The sequence below is a fragment of the Passer montanus genome, unplaced genomic scaffold, assembly GCF_014805655.1.
Source record: "Passer montanus isolate IOZ18808 unplaced genomic scaffold, ASM1480565v1 scaffold18, whole genome shotgun sequence".
Classification (NCBI taxonomy): domain Eukaryota; kingdom Metazoa; phylum Chordata; class Aves; order Passeriformes; family Passeridae; genus Passer; species Passer montanus.
Window position 1 is genome coordinate 16,652,842 of NW_024365381.1, and position 27,875 is coordinate 16,680,716.

At 43.9% G+C, this 27,875-nt stretch overlaps 2 protein-coding genes across 4 annotated transcripts; one reads left to right on the forward strand and one right to left on the reverse strand.

Annotated features, from left to right (window-relative positions):
- On the reverse strand, positions 1-22,772 carry AREL1 (apoptosis resistant E3 ubiquitin protein ligase 1). 3 transcript variants are annotated; one of them, XM_039704874.1, is made up of 20 exons: positions 22,673-22,772; positions 17,727-17,988; positions 16,524-16,583; positions 15,665-15,861; positions 13,801-14,038; positions 12,649-12,818; positions 12,390-12,570; positions 11,443-11,690; positions 9,642-9,719; positions 9,004-9,145; positions 8,476-8,597; positions 6,687-6,762; positions 6,153-6,262; positions 5,466-5,645; positions 5,191-5,316; positions 4,872-5,001; positions 4,737-4,795; positions 4,457-4,546; positions 3,313-3,488; positions 1-3,133 (listed from the first exon to the last, which is right to left on the reverse strand). In XM_039704874.1, exons 2-20 carry the CDS (start codon positions 17,815-17,817, stop codon positions 3,031-3,033), a joined length of 2,577 nt encoding a protein of 858 aa, XP_039560808.1. In that variant the 5' UTR covers positions 17,818-17,988; positions 22,673-22,772; the 3' UTR covers positions 1-3,030. The 3 variants fall into 3 exon arrangements, with proteins under 3 accessions (XP_039560808.1, XP_039560807.1, XP_039560811.1); XM_039704873.1 differs by having other exon boundaries at positions 15,635-15,861; XM_039704877.1 differs by lacking the exon at positions 16,524-16,583 and having other exon boundaries at positions 15,635-15,861.
- Positions 22,752-27,443, forward strand: FCF1 (FCF1 rRNA-processing protein). The gene is made up of 8 exons (XM_039704878.1): positions 22,752-22,821; positions 22,912-22,979; positions 23,129-23,200; positions 23,458-23,606; positions 24,005-24,077; positions 24,424-24,511; positions 24,962-25,056; positions 26,818-27,443. The coding sequence occupies exons 1-8, from the start codon at positions 22,819-22,821 to the stop codon at positions 26,864-26,866; spliced, it is 597 nt and encodes a 198-aa protein (XP_039560812.1). The 5' UTR covers positions 22,752-22,818; the 3' UTR covers positions 26,867-27,443.
- The last annotated feature ends 432 nt before the right edge of the window (positions 27,444-27,875 follow it).

The window sequence follows — 27,875 nt, forward strand, 5'->3', positions numbered from 1 at the left end:
TAATTTTTAAAATATTTTATTTATTATACAAACTATTTACAAAATCAGCTACTACAACCACAGGCTTCCAAATTTTGGCTGAACTCTGCCAGAAATTCACCAGAGGGAAGTAGGATTTGACCTGTATCATCGACAGCTCCTGGTTTTCATGCAACATGGCCTGCAGGTGCAGGCTGAAGCCAGGCCCCCTGCACCTCAAAGCAGCTTCAGGAAACACGGAACCTGTCTAAGGTGGTATCAGGATCCTAATGATTTCTACAGAAGAGCCTCTATTAAGTGGCAATAAATAAGGAGAAAAAAAAGGGAAGTAATGAGCCTCTGCCAGAAGTAACATACAGTATAGGTGACCAAAGCACATCCCCATTGCAGCACTAAGGGCAGCATTAAAAGTGACTGTACTGGGAAAGGGTGTAAAGCTAGAGATAAGTTTAGAAGTATTGTGGTGAAACTCAGGAACATGGGGGCAGCCTAGAGGCCTGTGCAAACAGAGGGGATGGGCTTACTTGACTAACAGTACCCATCTCAGTTCTGACTGCACTTGTGTTAAGAAGGAAGTCCTTGGCATCTTCACAGCTGCTGGGAAGTGTTGGGTGCTGGCTGCAATGAAATGAGAAGCATTTAGGAGCTCTTTCCAGCAGAAGTCCACTCAGTGGTCAGCATCCTCAGAATAAAAAAAGGCCAGCTCAAGAGAAGGGAGAAAATTCCTGAGGGAGATGTCACTGTCAGAGCTGGCCCATAGCTACAGTACTGAAAACACCCTCAACCAGGTGAGGCTACAATGTGGAAAAAACACCAAGCCATGCCATCCAACAAGCTGGAATTAAGCTGAGCACCACCACCTCCTCTCAGTCCCTGGGGAAAGCACTGAAGCGGTGGCATGGTGAACACAGGAGCTGTAACTCTACTGACCATGGAAGCCACCTGCAGTATAAATAAAATGGTACCATACCCTCCACCCAAAGAAGGTCAGAACCTTGCAGAATGCAGCCTGCACTAAAAAAAGGAAGAACAGCCACTACTAATGTGATCTGTCAAGGGCACAACAGTGGCAACTATCAAGCTGGCAGCCTCGCAGCACCTGGGTGCCAGTGAGGGAATGAATTCACAAGGCAAAGAAATCCCCCTGAGTAGTCTCAATGTTCAGCTGACTGCTTTTTGGCACCAAAATGGCTTTTTTTTCTGTAAAGAAGTATCACACTCAGCCCAAGAATGACTAAGGTGCTTCCTTAAAAACATTTTATAGATGTAGAATATTTCCCACAAATTCCCAGTCAATTCAACTAAACTATATTTGAAAAGCACACACAGTTAACTTAAAATATCCTTACTGTGCTCAAGTCTGACCGGATCAGCCTGAGGACAGCAGAAGGGGACTGAAGAGGATGATGTGACATTTTATCCAATACAGTGTTCTAAAATTAGCTCAGGGATGCCAGTCTGAGAATCCATTCTGGAAGAAATCCAGCAATTCCATAATCAAGTGAAAGCTTACATTGCAGGTAGTAGCAATGCATTTCTCCCACTATTACTCCTGCATGCCTTTGACTTACTTGTAGACTGTAGAAAGCAAAGATCTTGAATTTTGCTTCACTGAAGAACTCATCAAGGTTCCCAGATTCCCCTTCCCTTTACCTCCCTGGGAAGGGCTGAATGGATTACCAACTACAACAGAACCCAATCATAAGCTTACTTCTCATTCTGGTCTACCCACTCCTTTCCCCACAAGCCAGACAATGGTGGGTGCAAGCTGCTGAGTGACCACTTAAGTGAAATTCTAGTTAACATATTGTGCTGGAAAGCTAACAGCACCAAATGGAATATGTAGAAAGGAAAGATGAAGAAAGATGGTAAGAAGGTTGGAAGGGCAGAAATCTAGCTGCTCTCCAGGCACCAACAACTCCCTGGACACTCTGCCTGAAATGCAATAGAGAAAGAGAAGCCTCAGGCTGCTGCATGATAGAGGTAGAAGCCAAGATCCTGTGGGATGCTGGGGTGGAGGTACCATGTTCTGCCCAGTACCATCATCCCAACAACAAATGAAAGCACAGTGCACACTGTAGCTGCTTATTGATCTGTCACTGTTAGCACATAACATACATACCCTGAAGGTGAATTTGGGATAGGCATTGGTGCTCAGCATTGAGGGATCACACTCATGCCCATACTCTCTCTCCTGAGGAAGGGAAAAGAAGGCAAGGGCATGGAATAGCTTCCTGTGCAACATCAACTGTCAGAAACATTCAATGGAGGAGAAACTCCTCTTCCAGTTAGTTTGCAGAAGCTAATTACCAGCCACTGCTGGAGAAGGGCGCTTCTGCTGCCGGGCCCTGGTGGAGGTAGTACAGGATCACTGTCAGGGCCAGCACTTGTGCTCCGATTGGATTGTTTTCCTCTTTGGGTTACTCCCTCCAGTGGATACTGCCCTTTTTTCTCTGTGGCACAGGCAACAACAGCATCCAGAGCAAGATGGAGAAGGAGAACCAGAAACCCTTCGGGATCAGGTGCTGAAAGGATGGACAACTCTATTCCCCTCATGAATCATAGTGAGATATCAGGGAGCATCACTGGGGGAGTTGAGCCAGGGTAAAGGAAGTTATTAAGACTTCCTATGAACCAAGGCTTCCAGCAGAGCTCCATGCTGGTCTTCCCTCTTCCTCCTAGAGAGCTACGGTAGAGGCAGCTCAGCAGATCCCCTGCTCCTCAATGTAACTTCTGCTTATGAACTTCATCTTCTCACAGAAGGATGGGTATACAGGGTGCGTGCAATATCTCCTTGACAAATGCACCAGTCCTTTTGCTTTTTCACATTGAACCAAAGGGAGAATGAGGAAAAGGGAAAAAATGAGCTCTTGATGACATATTTGGGATACAGAAAGGCCACATGACATCTTCTGGATGACAAATTCCTTTACATGGAGTTTTTGCTCTGCCTCCACTGCCCAAGTGAAGGGAAGGAGAACAAGCAGAGGATTGAGCTTGGGTCTTGCCACAAAGAGCTGAGAGGCTAAATGGTCCCCTGGGAAGGGGAAATCACAGCATGCCAAATCCCTCACAACCCTCGCTGATAGCTAGCTGCAGCATCTTGTGCACTTCTTCATAGGAGTCATAAGTAGGGAGGCACAGCTGGTTAAAACTGTAAAAAAAAAAGAAAAATTCCATTCAAACTAGGTCTGAGAGGGAACCATCCCCATTAGCTGCCTTTAGATGGATTGACACAAGCATCACACACATTACACTGTTTGCCCACCACAACTGGCTGGTGTCATTCCCAAAAGCACAAGGAAGAAAGTCCTACCACCCCAGGATACTCGCCAGGTGTGGGCTGTCGGCAAAGTACTGTGAGTCGGAGCTGCAATGATCTGGAAAGATGGACAGAGCGCAGCAAACCCTCCTGGGGGCAGCTGGGAGGAACCAGTAGTGAACTGCAAAAGCCTGGCCAGCTCTTCCTGTGTGAAACTGGAAACCACAGTCCAAAACCACCTCATGACCTGTTACAAACCAGAAAAGGTAAAGAGAGGTCAGCCAAGGAAATCAAGCAAGTGCAGCAGCAACTTACAAGAATATCAGTCAACTGCAGTCACAAGCAAGTGTTCTATTAACAGTTAGACTTGATTTGTTTTAACAGGGTGACACATAGAGGCAAGTATTACATAGCTCCTAATCAGCTAAGAGATGTCCCACACTACTATCTCCCACCAATCCTTTCCCTTAAAGCAGAAAGGCTTCTTCTGCTTCTGCTCTTCCCACAGAGATTTTATTTTTAGAAATATCTGCATAGGCAGTGAGGTAGGTTTACAATGCAGAAAGTGCACTTCCTTATTGCACTATGTTAATTTCTTAGTTTTTCGCATCATCTGGTACGTCTGCAAGCAAGTGGAACCATCCCAGTGTTTACAGGTTGAAAATACAAGTTTCTATATGTTTTCGTCTGGGGTGTTTTGGCAGCTTCTATTATTTTTCTAAACAAAGCTGCTACTATTCCCATACTCCTCCCACTGGGAAATGCAGAAAGGGATGAAAACCATTAGGGGGTACAAATTTAGGCTACTACATCAGTAGTACCACAGCACTGAACTCCAAACACTACATGTGGGCTGCAAGCATGTTTTTGAAGCATCTCTTAGAGATAAGTATATCACCGTGAACATCTTCAGTAGCAATAATTCCCACCAACTCCTCCTGACTCCCTGCTGAACTGTTCTTAATTAGAGCTGTGGTGGATTTTTTTAAAGAGACCACTGCAACAACTTTTACTTGCTGGAATCTGATTTAAGCATCAGCTCTAGTCAGTCAGAAGGGATCTCTCTAGAGCAAAACAATATATTAAAATGTGTACAGTCCTACCTGACCCCTGAATTTTTCAGTTTGTCCTTCTGAAAAACTAAATTCCAGCCAATTCTGCTGTATATGGAATAACTGGTTTTGACAAGCAGGAAGGAGAAACCCTTTCATTTACCTTCTCACGGAAGTGCCAAGATCCTCCTACCACTACAGCATGTGCCTTGAAGTCACAGACACTGATATCTCCAGTACCGCACATAAGCAGCTGAAAGGCAAGAGACTGCAGTCAGAAAGTCAGAAGCCCAGGAAACAAGGCAACAGCTATTGTGCAAATTGCAGATGTATAAAGTGCTCAGACAAGAAACATTTTAGCTTTTTCCCATATCCAGAAAGCACTCCATTTGTCAGACAGGAGGGGAAGTAAATGTAGAGCTGCTTAGGGAGGCAGCAATTACCTCAAGCTCATTCTCATCAAAAATAGCCAGGAGGTTCTCAGGAACTAATTCATTAAGACCTAGAAGAGAAAAGCAGCATGTGGTATGCCCTGGGACATAAAGGCAGAGAGGAGCAGGGAGCAGGCAGCATGTTACCTTTCAGGAAGTGATCCACCTCCTCTCTAACCTGATTCGCCAGCCTGTACTGTGCAAGCAGATTTAGGTACAAGATTTTGTTTTCGTTGGTCACTGGTACTTGAGCCCCTCCTGCCACTAGTTCTACCATCTGAAAACAGAACACTTGACGTGAGTGTGACCAGTAGCATTCCCCAAACCTGAACTCCCATCCACAAAAAAACCAAGAAAGGAGTTACTTCCCAGAGTAAGCTCAATTTTCTGGGGCAGAGTTCTCAGTCCCCACTGCTGCAGGCAGTAGGGGTTAAAGTTTCCCACTTTCAGGAACTGCTCCCCTCACCTTCTCCAGCTGTCCTGTTTTGCTATACTTCTCTTCAGCAAAGACCAGATCCATCTCACTCACATCATTGTTCAGTATGAAGCACACTTTGGATTTATAGAATTCTGGGTCATCCGTTTCAAAATACTGTGTGAAAGAATAAGAAAGCAGGGACATAGAAGGAAGAACAAAAAAATCCCTTACAATATTAGCCAGAATTCTGGATCTGCCACTACACCAACACTCAACTTCTCCCCACACCAACACAGGCTTCAGCCAGGGCTGGGCAGCTTTACCTTGTAATGCATACGAAGTCCTATGATCTGAGCCAGGAAGGATCGAGTGAAGCGAGCTCGGACCAGCTGTTTGTAAGCCCCTCCCAGAGAAGATTCATAGAGACACTTTCCCACCAGGCGGCCTGCAAACTCATAGACTTTGAGCCGTAAATATGTGGGACGCCCTGGGTTTGGATGCACCTGCAAAGAAGAAGCAAAATGAAATATCCAACTACCTGACTGACTAGCACAAATAGCAAATATGGGACCATTTCAACTCACTACATCTCTCAAGCTGGCCAAGGAGCTTTAGTGTAATGTCCTCAAAGCCAAGCAACAGAAATAAAATGCCTAAGCCTGTGTAGAAAGAACATGAAATGTTTCACGTGCATGGGAAAGAAGCTGTATGAGAGCAGAAATGGATTCTGAAATATTCAGACCAACAAAACCTCTAAACACTTTCATGTCACCTCCTCTTGCCCAAAAATCCAGCCTTCCTTGCTGACTTGCCACCCTTTACTGCTCATCCAGCCAGTTCTTTGATGCTCCAATGGGTTAAGATCATTAAGCAAAGCTTTCAGAAAGGCACTGAAAGTGACTATGAAGGCAATCTAAAGAAGAGTAAGGTAGCACACCACCTAACAGCAGCACTGTTTAAACATCAATGATCACATTTCTGTGCATTCACCATAGGAACTACAGACTCACCAAGGCCTGGTTGTTATCACTAAAGCGGGTAAACAGCTGATTGGTGGTATCAAATAATGCCTTGCAAATGAGCTCAAACCACTCTCTGCGAGGGCCTCCCCAGTCCAGAGCTACAAAATAAAACAAGCTTGGTCATCCAAACTGGGTCATCAGTTCAAGAGTTTCATGCATGCTGCTCAGTATTACCCAACACAAGAGTTCATCACAATGAACAGATCTGTAGCAACGTGGCAGTAGGCAGGGACTGCAAAACTATAGGATCTTCTCCCAAACCTACTCCTAGCTGGTTTTTTTGTTTGTTTGGGGTTTTTTTTAGGGCTAGAGGGGCAAGATTTACATAAGGCTTCAGGTCCCTATGTGAAGTAGCTCTAGAATAGCACCAGCAGGATAATTCACTAAGATCTGTGAGAAAATCAAAGGGCTGGAAAGCCACAAAAGAAGGGACACACTACAAGAAACCAGAATTTCAGATTGAAACTACTCCACCATCATTCCTTTTGCTTTCTCTGTATGTATATTCACAGGATAACTCGCCTTCTTCATCCTGGAAAATCACTTCAAAGTTTTTGCTCCAGTCAGAAACAGAAAAATTTCGTGTTGCTTTAAATGACTGAAAAACAGAAGAAGAAAATAGCAACAGCCATTACTGCTTGGCACCCCATTCCCAATATGCAGTCCTGTACCTGTGAATAGGCAAACACAAAACCCCAACAGCCTAGCACTTGAAAGTATACAAGTAAAAACTAGAAACATCTAAGGTCTAATTCTTATCTGACAAAGCCACAGAAGCCAATTCCTCATTTTCTGTTATGAGACACGTTACCCACATAAAATACAGCTCATCTTAAAACCAGTGTGAGGTCTTAGCACAGAAATATCACTCTCAAGGCTGCAGTAAAGTATTGTTTGAAGTATTAAAATGCCTGTGGGAAGGAGCAATTTCTGTAAAGAACTTTCAGCCCACGAATTAGATTTAAAATAGGAATGTTTCAAAGAGCACTACAAAATAGCTTGAAGAGAATTACTGAGTTCATACTTACAGCAAGTCACGATGCAAAAAAGTAATAAAATACCCCAAGTGTCTAAAATTTCCAGTGCCCTGATTTTGGACTCCAGTTAAAGAAAATTTAAAAAGCTACATGGTAGTCTTCAGTCATAATTCAGTCATACAGGTAGTTTTATCCTGAAACAGGTTAGAGCATCCTGCTACTCACACCTCCGGACTAAGCACATTCATTGTGCCTATTAACCTTGGTCACTAGAGCTTATATTATCAGCAGCAGCAGCATTATGGCACTAGATTTATTTTATCTTACTAGACTGCAACAATGCTCAAGACAGTGCAAGAATTTCCAAAATAATAGGAAAAAGTAGTCATGGAAATACTGTTTAGAAATGAAGTAATTTTGTCCAAGCTATTAACTGAAACATAATCTCATAAACACTGCAAGCTGGTACATGCAGAAAATATTCTGAAACACAAATTCAAGGGAAATCCCAGCCACTCCTGTTTTCCTGAGAAGTGTTCTTTCCATCTTTGCAACATTACTGTTGTGAGACACAGGGGAAACAATAAGTCAGGACAACTGCCCCCTTAGCATACAAAGTATTTAGAATGTCACTTAAGAACTGCATTATATGAATGACTAAGCTCTATTTTGGAAACACTACCGTTCAGGTCAGACGTGGTGAAGATTTCACTAAGGGACTTACAGAATATTTCATCATCACTGTGAACCACTACTAGTAGCCTATTGATGCAGGAGTTTCATTGCATACAGCTCAGAACATCTGACTTGACAGTTTATCTTGCTGAATGGCTCTGTGCCAGAAAAGCAGTACATAAAGACTCAGGAGCTCTATGTTCTGCTCCCATATCTAGTCCAAGTAGACAGTCTCTCTCCAGGCCTCAAGTTCCAATGTAAAGTAGGGACAGAGTAGCATCAGTAGATTTCCTGCTTTTGCAGGCTATGAATCCTTTTACAGAACCACAGAATCACACAAGTTGAAAAAAATCTCTAAGATCATAAATTCTAACCTTTGACTGGTCCCTACATTGTCAACTAAGCCATGGCACTAAGTGCTACATCCAGGAATTTCTTGAACACTTCCAGGGATGGTGACTCCACAACCTCCCTGAGCAGTCCTTTCCTATGTTTATCTACTTCTAAAGCTGCCTGCTGGCATCTGCTTTGAAACAGAGGGACTATCCACTTTTAGCACGGCTGCCCTAGCACATTCCATCCTGGACTTCTTTAGGCACTGAGCAGAATAAGAAGGACGGAGGAGCACTGGGCTAAGGTGAAATGACTCCTTCACTCACCGACTCCAGCAGGCAGTGGCGGCTGACCTTCAGCGTGACCTTCGAATGAGGCCTCTTCATATGCACCTGACGGAGCTCTCGCTGAAAGAAGTTCACTTTGTCTTGGAAGGTTTCAGAGCCTCCTGAGAAGAGTGACAACTTGGGTGAGGCCTGAGATGTCAACACCTCAAACATCTACAGAGCATTCCTAAGATTAACTGCACACATCAGCTTTACTGCCCAAAAGTGCATTTACCACAGCAAGGTTTGGAGACAGAACTTTCAAGGTAGTTTTGCAATTAATCTTGCTGGTATTCATACTCACAGGTGCACTTTCAAAGAGCCTGACAGAGAAGCCAAGCTGAAAAGGAACAGCTGCTGTGATGAAGTACATTCACTGGAAGCACCAATAGGAACAGAGCATGATACTCCAGGAACCAGAGTTCTCATCAGAAGTCATTCAGTGCCAGCAATCTTTATTCCCCAGGGAAACTAGCAGACCCAAGTGCTAACTTCCTGACTACTGTACCCACCTCACTGTCCCTTTACCTATGTTTTTATGCAGAGAGCGAATGAAAGTGGCTGCCAAGATGTTCCTCTCCTTGCAGCTGAGCTCCACAGGGGGTTGGATTCCATCATCCACCACCAGTGTCAGTAATTTGTGCACAGGATCAGGACCAAGGTATGAAAACTGGCAGCAAAAAGATGCAAGAAAGGGTAAACCCATCATGCAGAAGGCACAGTATGTTCAGTAGACAGAGCAATACCATCTGTGCTTTTAAGACTTGCTCTGCTCCCTGACATGTATGCAGTTAACAGGAAACTATTTCAAGCATCCAGACTTCATTTAGGAAGCTGCTTTAAACTTCACACACAATTCTGAGGGCTTCAATGGACACAATCACAGCATTTTAGGAAGGTTATGAGGAAAACAGTCAAGAAAAATGCAAAGGAATCAAGTTTTTTGCCCAGCATTGGGACAAAAGGCAAGAAAGAGTGATAAGACTGGCACCTAGTCATAAATATTAGCAAAACTTATGCACTGAGAGGGAATTGCAGAGTTGAAATTTATGCCACACAATGTTGTTTTGTGGGTGGAAGCCCTTCTCTTCAAAAGGAAAAAACAGACAGGGATGACAAGCTAAGAACATGGAGGTGCAGTGACAGGTACATGGAAAGAGGCTCACCTTTGTGCCAGGACACACTCTAAAGGTGAAAAGGCGCCATGGAATGATCTTCAGGTAAAATTCTTTCACTGAGAATTGCTGAGTAACCACAAGGAAAAGAAAATGTTAAATGTCACACATCTGTTAAGGGCTGTCCCTGAAACACATGGGGCAGAGGACAGATCTATAAGGCTAGACCTCCCTTCAACCCCAGGAACAGTTTTCTGCAGCATTTGGCACAATACTAGAGAAAAGCTTTAAAGCTCCACAGAACTGTAAGCTTGTCAGCAAGACTTCAGCGCGTGCATTTATGACGCATGTGGGATGCCAGCACGACACAGATTTTACAGCAGTAAGCTATTGTGCTCAGCAGAACGTCACCAGACTAATTGGAAAGTAATCTTAAGTACACTTGAGAAGCTGAATTCAGGACAAGATTGTAATGCACTGACAAAAAGGTCTTAGCAAGTCACACCAACGGACTACTCCTACTGCTCCCCAATTTTCATTATCATTTTAAACATCTTTTAGAAAGCACTTGCAATTGCTAAATCCACGAGATTTGCAGAAATTTACTCTCAGTGTATTTCTGCTGGAACAACTGAATAACTGCACAATTCCTATCTTCTGGAGAGCAAGTTAAGATGAAATTTTAACATCTTTAGAGAAACGAAAACCATTTCCAGAACAAATCTTTCCTAGCTGCAATGATTGGAAAAATTGACCATCAGCAATTGTCCACAAGGCAAGCGAAATATGAGCATTAACTCTTTAAAACAGCAGCATGGTACCAGATTTCTGCTGCTTCTATTTCTGTACATAGAGGCATCCAGGGATACAAATGTGCAAGCCTAAGAATTGCATTAACAACTTTGGCACCTAAAGGGAGCTTCTAACAGTACTCACTTCTAGCAATCTGCTTTACCAGGTGATGCAATAGAAAAGAGTATGGAAAAATACACCAAGAGGAAAAGGATGCTGAGCTCACAAGGACATAGCACTCAAAGGCAGTTCTTAGAGCCATGTGCAGCACAGATTTAGAAATCTCTAGCAGCTCCTTCCATCCTGCAACTGTTTCACAGCCCTCTTTCTCCCTTTGGCAAGAAAGCAATTCCTGGATTAGTCTTTCATTTTGGTATTTATCGCTGCATTTTTCAGAATGCATTTGAAGACATAGATAAACAAAATGAATTTAAATGCGTTATTAGATTTAGAGGAATTTTCTTTCTAGTTTCTGAATGCTTTTAGGCAATAATAATGGAAAATAGTTACTGTTAACATATTCTTATTATCAGAGAACCCTCAGTTTCTTCTGTCTCTTCTACTTATAAATTTACTCTTTGTTCTCTGACCATTTTCTTCCCTTTTTCTTTTCAGCAAAACATTGCAGAAACGGGACAAAGACATAAAATCTGAGAATGTGAGATTGTCTTAAATCAAGTTCAAATTTACAGGTATCAGAAACTGAGAATAGGAATTGCAGGTCTGACCTGAGAAAAGCAAAGGAAAGGCAAACAGAATATCTATTGAACAATCAGCAAGAATATTTCCAGTAGGATTTGGATCAGACCTGGAAAGATCCTAAAATCTAAAAACACAATCCTAAAACTTGAAGTTCTAAAACACACTACTAAAACTTCCAAGGCTCAGTTTAACATTATTCTCAGTCACAAGCTCCATGTTTTCCATAAGCAAACTTTTTTCTAAACCACAGGCACCTGAGGCACCTGAATCTGGAGCTAAGATATAGAGCACAAGGAAGCTCTTCAGTTACAGCATACTTTAAACATGCACTCAAGCGTGGTAACTTTCTGATATCTACCTTAGGTGACACATAGCAGTACACTTTTTTAGGCTTCTTCACTTTCTCGGGGGTCTGGCTGTCAGAAGGAGAATCTTCATCTTCATCCTCAATGGCAGTGGAAGGACGGCGCTGGGAGGAGCTCAGGTGCATTGGTGGAAGTTGCCACTGAGTGTTGGTGTAACTAGGAGCATCGTAAAGGTAAGCTTCAAAATAAATACTGACACCTGAGGTGGACACATTGCGTTCTACAATGTTCTTTTCATTCTCTGAGGGAAATAGATATGAAAGAGTTGTGTAAATCCTGATGGAGACAAGAATGAAAAAGAATGCACAGGCCACGACCAAATCAGTGACTTTGATTGTAAAGAAAAGGTTATACATCCAAAGGAAAAACCTGGTCAAAGAGATAGAGAGAACCCAGGAGTGGGATGAAAAATGGCTGTTTGTCTGTTAGTGACTGGTTGAAGAAAAAAGGCATAGAGAACCCCCCTTTCAGATCACCATCCTTAAGGTATAGCCACTTGACAGCCACACTGAAGTCTGGCTAACCCCTGAAGAAACAATTATAGCATTGTTAAAAAAAAAAAAAACAAAAACCAAAAAAACCCACATAGGTTACATGAAGTGTTCTTCCTCCATACAACTTAACATACAATACATGACTGGCTCAGATGCCAACTACTAGCAAGCACTAAAAATTGCCTAATTTCAGGGGTAAACCTCCTGAAATAGGGAAAAACCACCTGGTTTTATCTGTTGATGGATCAGAGAGCATAAGTTCCCAGAGCTCTTCCCTGTTAGAAGCAAATTAATTTACCAGAGTATTTTAAAATTAATAGGCTTTCCTTTAGCAAGTAAGCATGGCCAGCCTGCAGGGAAGCCACAAATACCTCTGCTACATGAGTGTGTAAAGCACATTGCAAGAGAACACCTGGAGAATAAATACTGATTAGGTCTTGACTCACCACTCAGAACAATGATGTCAAAATCACCATTGCTTATGGGCTGGTTCTGGTAGGAGATGCAGGCATGGAAACACCCCCTCGAGTGCAAGGTGAGTCGGAAGAACACCTCACAAGTCTGCCGATTGGACACCACAGACTTCTCAAACACCACATCAGAGCTCTCTTCTTCTTGAGGCCCCAGCTAAACAGAAAACAAATTAATAAAAGGAGCTCTCCAGCTCACCTGAAGTCAAGCAGCAAGGGGTGAAGCTGCACCCACCTCATGGATGGAGAGGCTGTAATTGTGCTCATCTATCAAGGACACAGAATTGCTGGTGGGATTGTCATACTCATCTCTGGGAGCTATCTGCAGAGTGTGCTGCTGCCCACAGGTCAGCACCAGAGTGGAGAAATGGCAGACAATTTTGGTTTTGGAGGGAACCACCATTCCTGAAGCAGACAACAATAGAGTCAAATAAATTCCAAGGTGAAGCTACAAAAAGCAAAATAAAAGGAACTAGGGGCACAATACCCTTGAAAACTGATCAAATCTAAACACATTCTATGCCCCTACATTACAAAAGCAAAGTGTCTGAGCACCAAAGTATATGGTGTAGTGCACAGCGTGTGCCTTGGATCAGAGACTTAATACTAATAAAGCAAACAAGTCACTAGTCCTCTAAAGAATGCTTTTCCACCATTCTAACTTTCTGTTCAGGAACTTGCTCCCACTGCACATACAAAATATAAGCTAGCTGACACCTAAGAAAACCTGCAAATGCAGCTTACCAAACAAAATTTATTTGGGTTAAACCTAAGCTTCTTCTTTCTGAAGGGATATTTTAGCAAGCTTTGTATCTATTCACAAAGCAATGAATAGAGGTCCTTTCAATGACATGTACATGAAACATAAAAGAAGCCAAGTGGGGTCAAAAAAACAGAAGTAGAAGAAAACAAATTTTAGATGGATAAAAATGAAATGTTTTTACCAAAGTGTGTAATCAAAGGTATCAACTGCTCCAGGAGCTTACAAGAACAGAATAGGGTATTCAGAAAAAGAAGAGGCAAATTATGACAGCATCTCCAACTCAGACACAAATAACTCAATACTTTCACAAAAGGCACTCTCTGATTACTAAATGGACTATGAAGAAGTTACTACAAAATTGAGAACATGACAGAAGTGGATAGGGATTTTAAGTAGCACTAATGACTTATTCTGTAAAGCAGTTTCTGTTTTGTTATGTACTGGTAGTCACAAGTATGTTTTACTCGTGGGTCTGTTGCTGGGATCCACACAGGGCAGGAGGAAAATGGTGAAGGGTAACCCTTTCCCTGTCACCTACCTATTTTAGCTGGAAACACATTTACCTAAGGGCCTCCAATACCTCCAAATCTACTTTGAACCATTACAGGGCCACTTAGATCTTACCTGGCTGAAAAACCTTGTAGTAGGGGCTGTAGGCCACATTCAAGCCACCAAGTTTTACAGTGATTTCATATCTCCCAGCCCTGCGCACAGTGAAAGCCACTTTCACCACATTGGAATTGGGCTCTTGAAGAACTTCCTGGGTTACAGGAATATCAATTGCTAACTCCACATGGCAGATGTGAACTCGCAGCCCCACAGGCCGGTGAGCAGGGAAGGGTTGCCCATTTTTATAGAATAACTGCATGGGAAACAGAGAAGTCCAGGTCAGCAAAAACATACAGCACACAGAGAAAGAGAAAAGAAATTGCCTTAGGAAAGGGCAAGTACCTCAGCTCAGAAAAGGAAAAATAATTAGTAGATAGCTCTGTCACACAGACTGCGTTCTCCAAAATGAACAAGTGGGCATTGAACAGCCCCATTCTCTTTTGTGCTGGGGTTCACATGCATGCCCTGAAAAGAACATGCCTCTAGGCATTTCCCATCTGCACTTGTAGTGCAATATTAGAGCAGAAATCATGAGAACCCACTAGCAAAAGGAAAAAAGTAAAGCCATACCCTTTCAGAGAAACAAGCAGATCTTGTTCATTTTTACAGCTAAGCTCTGAAAGAACTCTTGCCAATTTGTTACGGAAAACTGTGAGGAAGATGCTGACCTAAGGAGCTGACCCAGTCTTTACTGCTAAGAAGCATCAAAATGAAAACCACACATTAGACAAAATCACAGGCAGCTCAATCACCAAAGTGATCTCCTGGACAATTTCAGAGGGTAACATACCTTGACCACTAATTCCTTACAAGGAAAGAACTACATCTTGGAACTCTATATGCATGGCTCTTCAAGAGCCAGCAGCTTGTTGGCCAGAGCCTGCCTACCATCTGCAATCAGCCTGAAGTCAGGAAAAAATTATTATTTCCTGTTTCAAGGTAAGGGAGGGCATGGGGCTTCAAGAAGTTTGCATCTTGAATGACATCAGGAGAAACTAGTGTATGCAAAGCTACTGTTGATGAATAAAGGGCCAAGCAAATTTCACACAAGCATGAAGTGGAAAGGCACATGGCTGGAGCTCATGAGTGTCAGCAAGGTGAAGGAAATAAATTTAAATAGTAGGAACAGAACAAGTCCCTTTCCCCCAGTTTTTTTCACTGCCTGCACCCTGGAGCTGGACCTTCCCAAGAGGGATGGGTATGGCAACCTAGCTGAACCTATCTTCTTATTTTGATACCCTCCTGGATGGGAAGGTGGGATAGAAATATAGGCACATAAGCCCAGCAAAACCTTTCAAGTTGCTCAAACTTTCTCCACATAGCTCCAAACTCTCTGTGTTCACTCAGCTTACTTCCCCTAGACTAGGCCTTTTGGGATTAGAGGGAAACAAGAATCCTTGGCAGGCTTTTCCAGGTCTAACAGAATAACAATCCATTTTACAGTTAATGGGGAGTGGCCATGAAGCTTTGCAGCTCTTGGGTTGCTAAAATGCCCATTCCCACACCCTCAACTTCAGCTGCACAACCAAAAGATAGCACCACATTTGTTGAAGGCAAGGCTCAGCCTACTCACTTCCCAGCAAAGGAAGCAGCAGTCAGGACAAATGCGGTCTCCTCTGACTCTTCAGAGGATTCTGAAGAGAGGGAGATTAGATTTCAAAAAGTGCAAACTTCAAATATACACTTACAGAGTTTTGCAACATAGTAACAGAGCAGAAGGCACAAACAGATAGCTCGCCTGTTACATCTGGCTTGGCCCCAACAACAAAAACCATTTGAAGAGCCCACCCCTAACTCAGACCTCTGTTCCTGCCCACAAAGCTGCATGGAAACAAAAATATTGCCTTACATGCACTCGGAAGGCCATGCTATGGCCCACCTCATAGGGGTCCTTCCAATCCCAGGAGATTTTGCAGGACCGGGGATCCAGGTAGTTGCCTCGCACGTAGTCATAAATAGTTCGCTCCCCTCGGCGCTCCCGGTCCTCATGCTGAAGGAAGCTGACTATACGTGCGGCAAGCTCAAAGAGGAACTTAATGGTGAAGAAGAAAGCTACAACAGATACTGTGATCCCACCTGCAGCAGGGAGAGAACAAAGGGTGGTTGCAGAAGCCGAGGTGGCTGAGTCAGGCTCTAAAATCCCCTCTGCATCAGCCAAAGATGCCTTTCTGTTAATGGTATTCTACTCAAATGCAAATTAGGTATTTAAGGCAGATGTTATTGTGTGGACATTTATGGTTTGTGTTATGATACAGGTAAGGTTAGAAAATATCAAGTCTCTTAAAACTCTGCAAATGACTGCAAACAAAGGAAATAGTTAAAGGTGGTAGAGAGTCTCAGGTAAGGCTTGCGGACATCCCAACAGAGACATGGAATTCCCTTCAAGTTGCAAGTTAGAACTACAGAGATTCCTTTAAGGGAAACAGATAACCAGACAACTTCTGCACATCACATTATGGCTGGATTAAGAAGCATGACAGAGGCAACAACCCTCCACTAGTTCTCAAAAAAAAAAAAGTAAGGGGATGGCTTAGGAATTAGGCCAATGAAAGGACTTTAGGATCAAGAAGAATGGTCGAGAGGCAAGTCTGCCAGGTGGAGGGCACAGTGTGGGGTGACAGTAACTTCATGTTTGTTAGGTAAACTCTGAACTAAAATTAAACCAAAGGCTTTCAAGAAACCCTTCTAAAGCCTATGAAGAGGTCATCAAATACAGTGGCAGCCTTTCCTTCACTTACCAATAATGTAAAACATCAGGTCCCTTCGGTGAGACAGACAGCCGAGGATCACAGCTGCATCTAGAACACAAAATAGGCCAAGTCCAGTCCAGTGACTTCCTCACATACACTGGACTAAATTTAATCTATGGTTCCTCAGAAAAAATGCCTATTGATCACTTGTCTTCCTCTCCAAGGTCATCCCTAAATTTCAATCCATAAGATTGAAATATGTGAACAGCACAACATGCTACAATTAACAGTTCTCCCTCCATCACAGATTCCCAGATTCAGGAATCTATAAGAAGGACAACATATCATCCCTCTAAAAACAGTGAGAGCAGGCTCTGGGGAAGGCTCTGCAGGAAGGAGATGTTTTTTGCAGGATCACCAACTCCAACAACAGTGGCCAAAGCCACTCATCTAAACTGTCACACCTACTTGCAAGCCATGAAGTTATCTTCTACTCTGATATAAAAGCATATATTACAGAGCACCACCAAATGGACAGAAGCCAAACCTTAGCCAGCAACCTTGGAAGAAAAAGCTACAGAATAAAAGACTTGTAAACAAGACCATCCCCATTTGTTCAGAACAAACAAAATCCTTCTAGAGCAGCAGTGAATCTATTTTTGCCCTGCAAGTCTACTACAGAACACACAAATGCAACTGGAAAAGAGTCCCCTTCTCACTTCTGCAAAGTGGAGCCTCTCTGCTGAAACTCTAACTGATCAACACAAAAGCTAAAATCTTCTGTTTGTACACCATTAAGTTTACAGCAATTTTAAGAGACACCAATCTAGACTTAAGTTTTCACTGAGGAGACTGCTAAACAAACATGTAGTAAAAATACCACACCCTGAACAACATGCTGTAGGATTGATAAGACACAGCTGACAGATGGAACAAGAGCAGCAGCAAGGAACGCGTGTGACAATTAGACAAAGGATTTGGCATACATAATGCACACAATATAGCTCACCATGTCACCATTCAGTTAGTGAGAAGCTACATTGTGCATTCAAGCTGCCTTTTTTTTTAAACAAACACAAAAGGGGAGTTATTCATCAGTCATCTCGACAGCAGCAATAATGGACATCAGCATGCAGAAGGCTTAAACAAGGTATTTCCCCCCAACAATAGCCATGACTTTCTAGCCCAGCAAATCCCCTTTGCTGGCCTTGGCACATAGTCCAGCCCTCCAACCGAAGAGCAGTCACATACCTTTACACAAGTGCCCATGCTCTAAAAGCCAAAAAGAGGGAACCCATTCTTCAGCATCCTTCCGCTTTGTGCCCAGAACTGGGACAGACATCAGCAAGAAGAGGCCATAGAGAAGATTATCACAGAAAGAGTAACTCTTGGAACTTGCATCACAGAATCACTGCTGCAAAATAAGGACTTGAGCACAGCAGTTTCTTCCTCTTTGTGGAAAAAGGGTTGTCCTGCAGTGCTGTTTCCTTTAGCCTGCAGTTTGCTAGCTTTCCTGGAAAAGGAAAAAAAGGAGAGAGAAATGTTAGATGTCTACATTGTGGATAAATCTAGCAAGCAGAAACACATGAGAGGTGCAAGATGCAAGAGCATCACTAGACATCAAATCCATGAGAGGTGCTATAAAAGTACCACTGTTGATGAGGTGCAAAGCTTCACCATATCCTCAACCTCTATCTGTCACAATCTCATTTCATTATATGATCCCCTGAAACTAGCACATTCAAGATGGAACAAAACACATCCTTGCCTCCACAGGTTTCATGGAGATGGAAGCAAGAGCTGATAGCCCAGGAGGAATACAGAGATTGTCTCAGCAGCCAAGGATTGGGTTAGAAGGAGCTAAAGCCCTGACAGAACTAAACCTTGCCAGTGATATCAAGGGTGCCATGAAAACTTTCTACAGGTACATTAGTGATAAAGAAAGACTAGGGAAAACATGTACCCTCTCCAGAAGGAAACAGGAGACCTGGTTACCCAGGACAATGAGAAGGCTGAAGTACTCAATAACTTTTCCCCCTCAGTCTTCACCAACGACTGCTCCAGTCACACCAACCAAGTCACAGAAGACAAATGCAGGGACTGAGAAAATGAAGAACTGCCCACTGTACTGGAAGATCAGAGGGATTTTTTACAAGGGCATGCAGTGATAGGACAAAGGGAAGAACTTCAAACTGAAAGAGGGTAGGTTTAGATTAGATATGAGAAAGAAATTAGATATAGGAAGAAATTCTTCAATATGACTAGTGAAGAACAAGATCAGGCTGCCCAGAGAAGTTGTGGCTGCCTCATCCTTGGAAGAGTTCACAACCAAGTTGCATGGGGCTTTGAACAACCTGGTCTAGTGGAAGGAATCCCTGCCCATGTCAGGGGAGTTGGAATCAAATGATCTTCAAGGTCTCTTCCAAGCCAAACCATTCTATAATCAGATAGCCCTTCAAGTCTTCATACCCAACAAAATGCTAAATACTGTTCTCAAACCAATTTTGCCCAGATTTAAAGGGCTATTTGTAGTCAAGCCTCAAAATAAAAGAAAAGAAAGTTTTTCAGAATTCTTGAACCACTAAGCAAACTAGATTTTGGGTTTGGTATTCAGGAACATTGTTTTAGGTATTCAGGAAACTGAGATCCTTATAAGGGATTTCAGCTTCAGCAGCACTATTCACTAAATTACAGTTTACTGTCAGGATTGAGATAAAAAAAATTAAAATTTAACAGCAAGGATTGACGCAGCCCACAAAAACTAGGACACATGCCAGAAGAAACACCACAGAGCCTACACAATCAGTATCTGCTCATTCAGAGCACAGATTACCTAAAGGAGTGAGAATGGAAAAAACAGAGCCAGGCTCACAAGTCTGTTAAGATAGTCACCTCTTCTGGGGATGTGATGTGCTCCTGCCACCTGCCATGCCACCACCTCAGCTGTCACTTCTTCCTTAGTCCCCCTCCTCTGCCTTCCTCTTCAGACGGTTGTTATCTCCCTCCATGCCAATAATCATACAGATCTGGCTGCTTTTACACTTTTCTACTAATGTTTCTAATGCACATGAAAATCAACCAGTAAACCTGTGCAGAGCTTTTTCATTGCACTGCAGAAAGAGCCAGATTTTCACATCTTTTCCTCACCCACATCTCAAGGAAAGTCCCACCCACACATATATTTTCCTCCTTCCTCTACTTTTGCTCACTGCAACAGTGTTGCAGCAGTCTCCAGGGCATAAATTCTCATTCTCCTCCTAGGTAAAGCATCAGCTTTCTAAACTCAAAAATTTATCTGTGTTAAGGACCACTGACCTAGCAATTTCCTTGGTATTTTAGTTATTTCACGGTACATATCCAAGATGTGCTACAAATGTCTGGTTGAACCTTAGCCGGTCTGTGGAAGGTGTGTGACTGCTCCCCACACAGCTGGGGAATTTCACAGAAACTTATCAATATTAGGAATCTACAAGATCTCCCTCCACCATCTTCCAGAACCAGTCTGTTCACACCACAAAAAACCCACAAAGCTGTCTCTGTGGCTTCATCTTCTCAAGCTATTTCTGCTTCACTCCACAACTCCTTCCCTTCTGTGAGGCACACCACAAGTCACACAGCCTCTCTCTCAAGCATAGAAAGGTCCATCATTTAAACTTCAGTTTTTTAAAGTCTATTGGAACCTGAATCTCTCGATCTGGTTTGCAGAATTTTTGAACTTGCTGGACACATCAGTTGCCTCAGTTATGTTAATTAATCAGCACAGCAACTTGTCATTTTATTCTTCCTACATGATGTGGTAAACAAAACAGCAACTCGGGTGGTCACCAGAGATGAAGTGGCTGTTACACAATCGACTTCCCTCTAGCTTTTTCACTGCCAGCAGCTTTAAGGGTGCTCTTGCAGCTGGAACACATCGAGGTGAAGAGCCTAGCTGCAAGTAGGTGGTATCCAAGATACACTGCCACTCAACAGAATGCAGATGTGAATTAAAACGGTATCTGTGCTAAGAGCTGCTGGGGAACAATCTGGGAAATGAATTCTGAAAAGCAGCAATAGAAGGTGCCATCATAGCTAGACTGGAGAAAAAGGTGCTGAATTATCCAAGAAGTCTTAGTAATCTTGATCCAAGGACAGAGCAAGCGATGGTCTCCTGCCACCTGCAGGGAAAATGGGGATTTGAAAGCTTCACCTTCCTTTCACTCAAGGAGAGGTACTGGCATAATCATGGTAGATAGCATGGAATCATAAAACAAACTGCATTAGTGCTATTGCTTCCTCAAGTCAGCAAGGAAAGGAAGTTCAGTAATGGGAAGACATTTAGTTTGTGTTACTGCCCTGCTGAAGCCAGAGGAACACAGTGCAGAGCTCCAGAAGGAAGCACAAGTGTAACACACACAAAAGTAACTGTGACACAGTAATGGCACATTCGTGTGGCTACAGCTACAAAATCAGCTAGGGCATGATACACACAACAGATGTACTGAGCTCCTAGGAAATCTGCTGTGCCTCTTGATTTTATTTGGTGCACTGATAAATTGCCATTCTTCTCTTAACAACAAACCTTTAATTTTGTTTTAAAGCCTTTTTGCAGGTTAATAGTACCTCATCCAATCAATATAAGAGAACCACGTATCTCTGTGCAGAATCTCTCTCAATCCATGTGCATAAATGTCTACCACAAATGGCATGTTTGTCTCCTGCCATGCACAGATGACTATTCTATACTGTAAGAAACAGTATTTTCTTACGCAAAGGAAAGCAGGCACAAACCAACAAGCAGGAATGCCCATGAGAACCTAACTTTACAATACATTCACAGAAAACTGAAAAGTCAGCACAAAAAGCACTAAGCAGGATCCAGTATCAGCTGTCAAGGACAAAAGCTGCATCAATGGTCAGTGTCTACACAAAACAGTCATTCTCTTATTAGGCATGGGATTTGTCATATGTATTTACATACAAGCTATATAAAACAGTGGCAACAGGAAAACAAACAAACAAACAAGACTTTTGTCAACCGCTTAAGTCTAAGGCCTTTTCATTGCAAATGAACCACCACCAGCGCTGTCAGCTCCTCCTGTCCTCCTCAAACACAGCAAGCCAGCCAGATGGCAACTTTCAGGCCAGCCTCATCCTGACACCAAATCTGCTTCCCGAGCCAGGACAAAATTCAGCCACTTGCCATGCTGCACATCAGTGGGGAAAGCAGATCATGCCCTTCTTCCTCAATTATTTCTCTTCCCAAACCACTGAGGGTCATTTGAAAAGCATCATGTGAGCTCTACCAACTGCATTTCCTCAACCAACAGTTAAGCTAGGTATGAGCACTCAGGTGGAAAGCCCTGGAAAACCCTGTGGTTTTCCTAATAAACACAGTTTTTCTTCCAGTCTCATTTTCTTTCTCATTGTCAGAACATCAGTCACAGTTCTACAGAGGTCACCACTTGTGAGAGAAAAAAATCCCGAGTGATTCCTCATTGGCTGCTTTTTCTGACCAGCACACCAGATAAAACCGGTTGTATTTGGAAGATACCAACAGCTACAAGATCTCACTAATCCCAGAAGCTTTCATGCACAGGGCACAAAAAACCAAGTGCCCCGGACCAGCCCAAGAACTTGGAGAACATTTCCGTGCATGTGCAGAAAAGACATTTTGCAGACTACACCGTTACGGCTGCATGAAGTACAGCTAAAATTATGCTCATTCGCTAGGACTTCTGATCACAAATATAGGTAAGATCAAAAGATAATGACAACCCACTGCTTTTCATCAAGAAGTTCAGGAGCTAGAAGGTGACAAAACCACTACTACATTAACTCTCAAAAAACCCACAACATTCCAGCCAGCTCAGGTGGGTGGGCTGAAGCTCTCCGTGCCGGCTCTGCCCAACAGAGAAGAGGGGCAGGAGGGCGGCTGGTGCACGGCGGATCCCCCTGCAGCCCGCAGCAGCGCGGGGCCCGGTGGGGCCCCCAGTCTCCACGGCCCTTGCACAGGCGCCAGCTCGCCCCCACCCACCGGCGTGCCCCGGTACCCCGCAGCGCCCGCACACGCCAGGCTGAGCCCAACCGTCGCCCCGGGGACGCCCGTCACGGCGCGGCGGCAGGGCTGCGGCTGCAGCAACCTCGCCCCGGGAGCCCGTGCCCCGCGCCGGGACCCGAGGCGGCGGGGAGGGAAGGGGACGCGCTACCGCTGTTACCGTGCTCGCCGAGGACGGCCGCAAGCCGCTGTGGCCGCCCCGCGCTGCCGCTGCCCGGCGCCGGCAGCCGGAGATGACGCGCTCCGGGGCGGGCCCAGTGACGCACCAGGACACGGCGGTGGCGGCCCGGGAGCGGCGGGATCAGCATGGTGAGCCGGGAGCGGGCCGGGGCGCGGGCGGTCCGGCTGGGACCGGGGCTCTCCTTAGCTCATCGCGGCCGTGTGTCCGTGTCCTTGCAGGGGAAGCAGAAGAAGGCGCGGAAGTACGCGGTCATGAAGCGCATGATCAGCCTCCGGGATGAGCGCCTGTGAGTGCGGCTGCGGCTGGGCCCGGGCCCGCGCGGGGCCCTGCAGCGTCCTCGTGTCCCGCTCGGGAGGAGGTCCTGGCCCAGGTCTCTCCGCCGCCGGTAGCTCTTCCTTGTCGCTGTACCACAGTGGTGCCTGTGTTTCTTTGCAGTAAAGAGAAGGATCGCGCAAAAGCCCCTGTGAAGAAGAAGGAGGACCCGAGTGCCATCAAAGAGCGGGAGGTGTAAGTGCTGCCGAGGCACTGGGGAGGGAGAGCAGGAAGGAGGGAGGGCCGGCCACGGTCAAGGCTGGAACTGAGGGTGGTTCTGAACCATACTGTCAGAAGAAGTGGTGCCCCAAACCGAAGGATTGTGCTTGGGAGACAGCAGGCAGTCTGATGGGTTTTTCTGCTCATTACCTTCTTTCATTCTGTGCAAGTTGTAGGATTGGACGTGATGTTAAATGCAATTAACTGATTTGAATTCTTTGTCTTCCTGGCAGCCCCCAGCATCCCTCTTGCTTGTTCTTCCAATATAATACACAGCTGGGTCCCCCTTACCACATCCTGGTTGACACTAACTTCATCAACTTCTCCATCAAGGCCAAACTGGACCTAGTGCAGTCGATGATGGACTGTCTCTATGCCAAGTGTGAGTTTCTGCACCACTCACAGCTTCTTCAGACCACACAGTGCCAGTGTGCTCATAATGTGCTTCGTCAGTCTCATGCCACTGGCTGAGAATAACAGAAATCTTGCAAAAAGAATGTGTGCTATAATCATGGAGCTGTGGTAACCCTGGCCATGCCTCTGGTTTCAGTCAAGTAACAGTTTTAAAATGCTAACTCAGCAAAGGTAGAGTACTAATAACTTTAAAATCTAAAATTACCGTGGCATGGTTAAACTTGGTGGCTCTACATTTCATCACCTTGTAATATTATTACTTGTCACTGTAAGTAATACATTATAGAGTTTCATGATGTTTCTGGGGCATGTAGGCAGTATTAGGGGTCTGGGAATAAATACTGCTTTGCTTTTTTTTGCATTTAGGTATTCCATGTATCACAGATTGTGTGATGGGTGAAATCGAGAAGTTAGGACAGAAGTACCGTGTGGCATTAAGGTAGGTGCAGGGTGTTCTTCTCTCTTTCTAGAACTTAATGCTTTGATATAAATAAATGAAAAACACTTGCTATGACTGGTGTTCCTGCACTAGAGGGTGGTTAGGTTGTTGCAGGGTCCTGAACTTGGTACTAAGAAATACATAACCTATAATAACTAGACAAATTGCATTTGGTTGGTTTTTTTGTAGGTCATTTCAGTTGACCTTTGTCTACCATTTACTCCATCCCTTCATCCCTTGTTTTGAGAACAGTGTTCTGTATATCACAGAAAGGGCTGTTCCTCCATACTGTGTTACTGTACTCTCTGGTCTGGTTGCTGTGATGCTGCTTTTTATGTCCCCACAGAATTGCCAAGGACCCTCGGTTTGAACGCTTGCCATGTATGCACAAAGGAACCTACGCCGATGACTGCTTGGTGCAGAGGGTCACTCAGGTATTCCCCTTCTGACATTTTCTATACCTTGCTAACATAGTAAAAATTCCTGAACCCTCCTAATTACTGACTGACTTAAATTTCCCACAGAGTAACTATAAAATCTCACCAAGGGGCATTTTCAGTTCTAATACAACTTTATTTGATGCAAGGTATTATCTTCTCTGAGCATTCTTGTTGTATAGGACAGCATCAAGAAGCACTTAGGATGGGAAAGCTGTCAGCTTGAAAGGTGGACAGAGTTTCAGAGATTTCTTGAGTCTATTTTGATGGGCAGAAGGATGTTACTAGTCTGCTGTGGAATTCTGTACAAGTGCTGGTAATGCCTTGCTAAGGACTCTCAGCCTCCTTGTATTCAGAGAGCTCACTGAACAGGAACGTTTGGTCAGCCATGACTCCTTTCTGGGGCTCACTGGTGTTGAATCTGACTTGCCTTCTGGTTTTTTGCAGCACAAATGTTACATTGTGGCCACAGTGGATAAAGAGCTCAAGCGGAGAATACGAAAAATCCCTGGAGTGCCCATAATGTATATTTCCAGGCACAGGTAAGGACCCCCTGACAGGAAGGAATCCTGCCCAGTGCAGTCCTTGTCTGACAGGGACTCCGTTACCACATCCTTCTCTCCTTCATTGTCTATAGTGCAGGCTGCAGTAAAGGGCCTGGTGTTTGCAAAGAAGTTGAAGTGCAGCTACTGCTGGGAAGAGACTGGTCACAGACCCATTTTCGTTGCAGTCTACATGTTCACTTGTCTTTACCTGAAGAAGTGGTTTCCTTAAGGCCAGAGTTTCCACAGATCAGTTTTGCTTACCAGCAGCAGCAGGACTATCAGGCAAATGCATTCTACAGGCTCTTGAAGAAAAGAACCATTCCTGTTCCATATTCTATTTGGCAGCTTTGTGTACCCTCGGCTAAGAGACTGAATTTGCTTCTTAACAAAAAACCAAACCAACTCACAAGGATACTAGTGTAGCATGTTGGAAATTAGGAGCTTGATTGCTATAGATATGTAAAGTTTTAACTGATCTATAATTACAATGTGGCTCAAAAGATTTTTCTCTCAAAACACCTTTTCTTCTTATTCACTGTGGCCATGAACTTTTGGAAAAAGCTGCCAAGGGTGGTGATGGAGTCACCATCCCTAGGGGTGTTCAGGAAATTACTGTACATGGCACTTAGTGCCATGGTCTAATTCTCAAGGTGATATTCAGTCAAAGGCTGGACTCAGTGATCTTGGAGGTCTTTTCCAATCTAAATGATTCTGTGAATTATAAGTTAAATGTCTAAAAGTTTATTTTTTGTGGTGATCTGCTCTTAAATCCTAAGTCAGATCTTACAAAACTGCAGGGTTTTTCCCTTCTCTGGAGATAGTGAGTTTTTGAGATGTCTGATTGCTGAGTTTAAGGTGAAGAATAACAGCAACCTTATGAAGACTCTTTACTTTCAAAAGCAATATTTTTCTTCCTGGGGATCTGAGCTGCTGATAAAAATGCAGTAATTGACTATTCAGTTTACCTGTAAGACTGTTGTTGCATGGGTGTCACAAATGAATGCTTTAATCCACTTGAAGAATCACTGTCAAAGGTATACTAGCAAAAGCAGCTTTTAATATAAGATTGTAGCAAACTTTAACAGAGTTTAATGGCAGGTTTCATTCTATTACTACATAGATGAAACATACAAAGGAAAATTGACTTAAAATCACTTTAGAATGTTGTGCATGGAGACCAGAAGTGCAAAGGATGACCCTCCCACTGAGTCACAAGGTTCAGTAAGGATCACCTTGCTTTCCAAACTCCTGATGGAGTCCAGGTGCAGCTGCATCCAATCTTAGTCCCAGACTTGATCAGCAGTCAGTCCAGGAAAGCTCTAAGGGCCTCACTTAACACCACTGCTTATAGGGTCACAAGGTGATTGCTTTTAGACAGCCATAAATTTTATGTCTTGGCCATAATCCAGATTGGTAACTACTAGAGTTTCCAAAACTCTGGTAACATTGGTACCATTCCACTCAGGCCATGACTTAGACAGGATTGTCAGAGGATGACTGGCAATCTCATTCTTCTCCGTAGACCGGCAACAGGAGTTCCCAGTACAGTCAGTGCTGCTCTCACCTTAGTCATGCAAGGCTTCCTGGTATGCTCAAGGGATGCTTCACCACCTAACTCATTACACAAAAGCCAAGGCCTTGCAGGAGTCCCTGAGGTGGTAGTGCAGCCCTGAGGAGAAGAGGGGGTAGATGCACCACCACAGTGGGGACGGGAGCAAGTAGAGTAGGTTGTCTTCATAAGTTTTCCTTCTTTCTCAGGTACAATATTGAGAGGATGCCAGATGATTATGGAGCTCCCCGATTCTAACCTGCCCAGTCAAGCCATCAATGCCCGGACTGTGAGCCAGGATAAGGATCCTTCTGACTCTACCCTCCTCCTTTCTTCTTTTGTTGGAACTCTGCTCATAGGACTGTGGATAACACCAAACTGACTGCTTAACCTTGTTTTTATAAGAAAAAGCTATTTTGAAGAGTCTGGTTTTATTCATCCATCTTCTGCCTTGGTCTGATTACCTGCAGCTGGGAGAAGCATATGGGAAACAGAGGGCAGCAGGACCAAGAATGTGCCTAGCTGTGCATTGGGACCATTGGAAAACGTGATTTCAGCATTCTGAATGAAATACTGCTCATGCAGCTCTTACTGAGAATGAAACCACAAGAGATTTTAAAAGTTTCTTACTGCTGCACCTGGAGTATACCTGGGATAGGTATTCCTTTGGGAAGCTACCTCACACCTGTTCAGTCAAATCAGAACATGCATTCTGCAGAGAAGACATCAGATCTGCACCAGTTGGTGGCTTTCTCTGGAAGAGCAGTCTAGATTTTCATTCAGAATTGATAGGCTTTTATTCAACTGCACAGTGAATGAAGTTTGTTTAAGTGTCCTCTCAGACTGCTCTTTCTGTACTTGGTTAGCTGGCAGCCCAGTCCTTTTACTTACATTTAGAGTAAGGGGAAGGGTTGGGTTGGGACAAGTCTTTCACTCCTGTTTGTTTGGGTCCTTATGCACCTCAAAGCCTTATCACTTTTGTTACATATCAGGGACAGAAGGAAAGTGTCTAACACACAAAAGTATTAATGTGGGCTGGGAGCACAGGCATTGTGGAGGAATAAGCACAATGATTGCAGATAAAGAATCTTTCAGAGACCTGCAGAATTTTCCGCAGAGAAGGAAGTGGTCGGGGAGGGAAGGAAAAGAAATTATTAAACCACATGAAGAAATGTAGGGAGGAAAGTATTTCAAAGCCATAATTCAACATTCTTATGTCTCCTCCATTATTCCTTAATTTTTAGCAATATAATTGCTCTTACGATCT

What these genes read in the sequence shown, in the direction of transcription:
- AREL1 (XM_039704873.1), bottom strand. Translation starts at nt 17,817, where the DNA reads ATGTCTGTCCCAGTTCTGGGCACAAAGCGGAAGGATGCTGAAGAATGG. An exon ending in ACTGCTATGTGTCACCTAAG is followed by an intron (nt 9,720 to 11,442) that starts GTAGATATCAGA and finishes GTGGTTACTCAG; the next exon opens with CAATTCTCAGTGAAAGAATT. An exon ending in TTGCCGACAGCCCACACCTG is followed by an intron (nt 3,134 to 3,312) that starts GCGAGTATCCTG and finishes TTTTTTTTACAG; the next exon opens with TTTTAACCAGCTGTGCCTCC.
- FCF1 (XM_039704878.1), top strand. An exon ending in AAGTACCGTGTGGCATTAAG is followed by an intron (nt 24,078 to 24,423) that starts GTAGGTGCAGGG and finishes ATGTCCCCACAG; the next exon opens with AATTGCCAAGGACCCTCGGT. An exon ending in TGGTGCAGAGGGTCACTCAG is followed by an intron (nt 24,512 to 24,961) that starts GTATTCCCCTTC and finishes GGTTTTTTGCAG; the next exon opens with CACAAATGTTACATTGTGGC.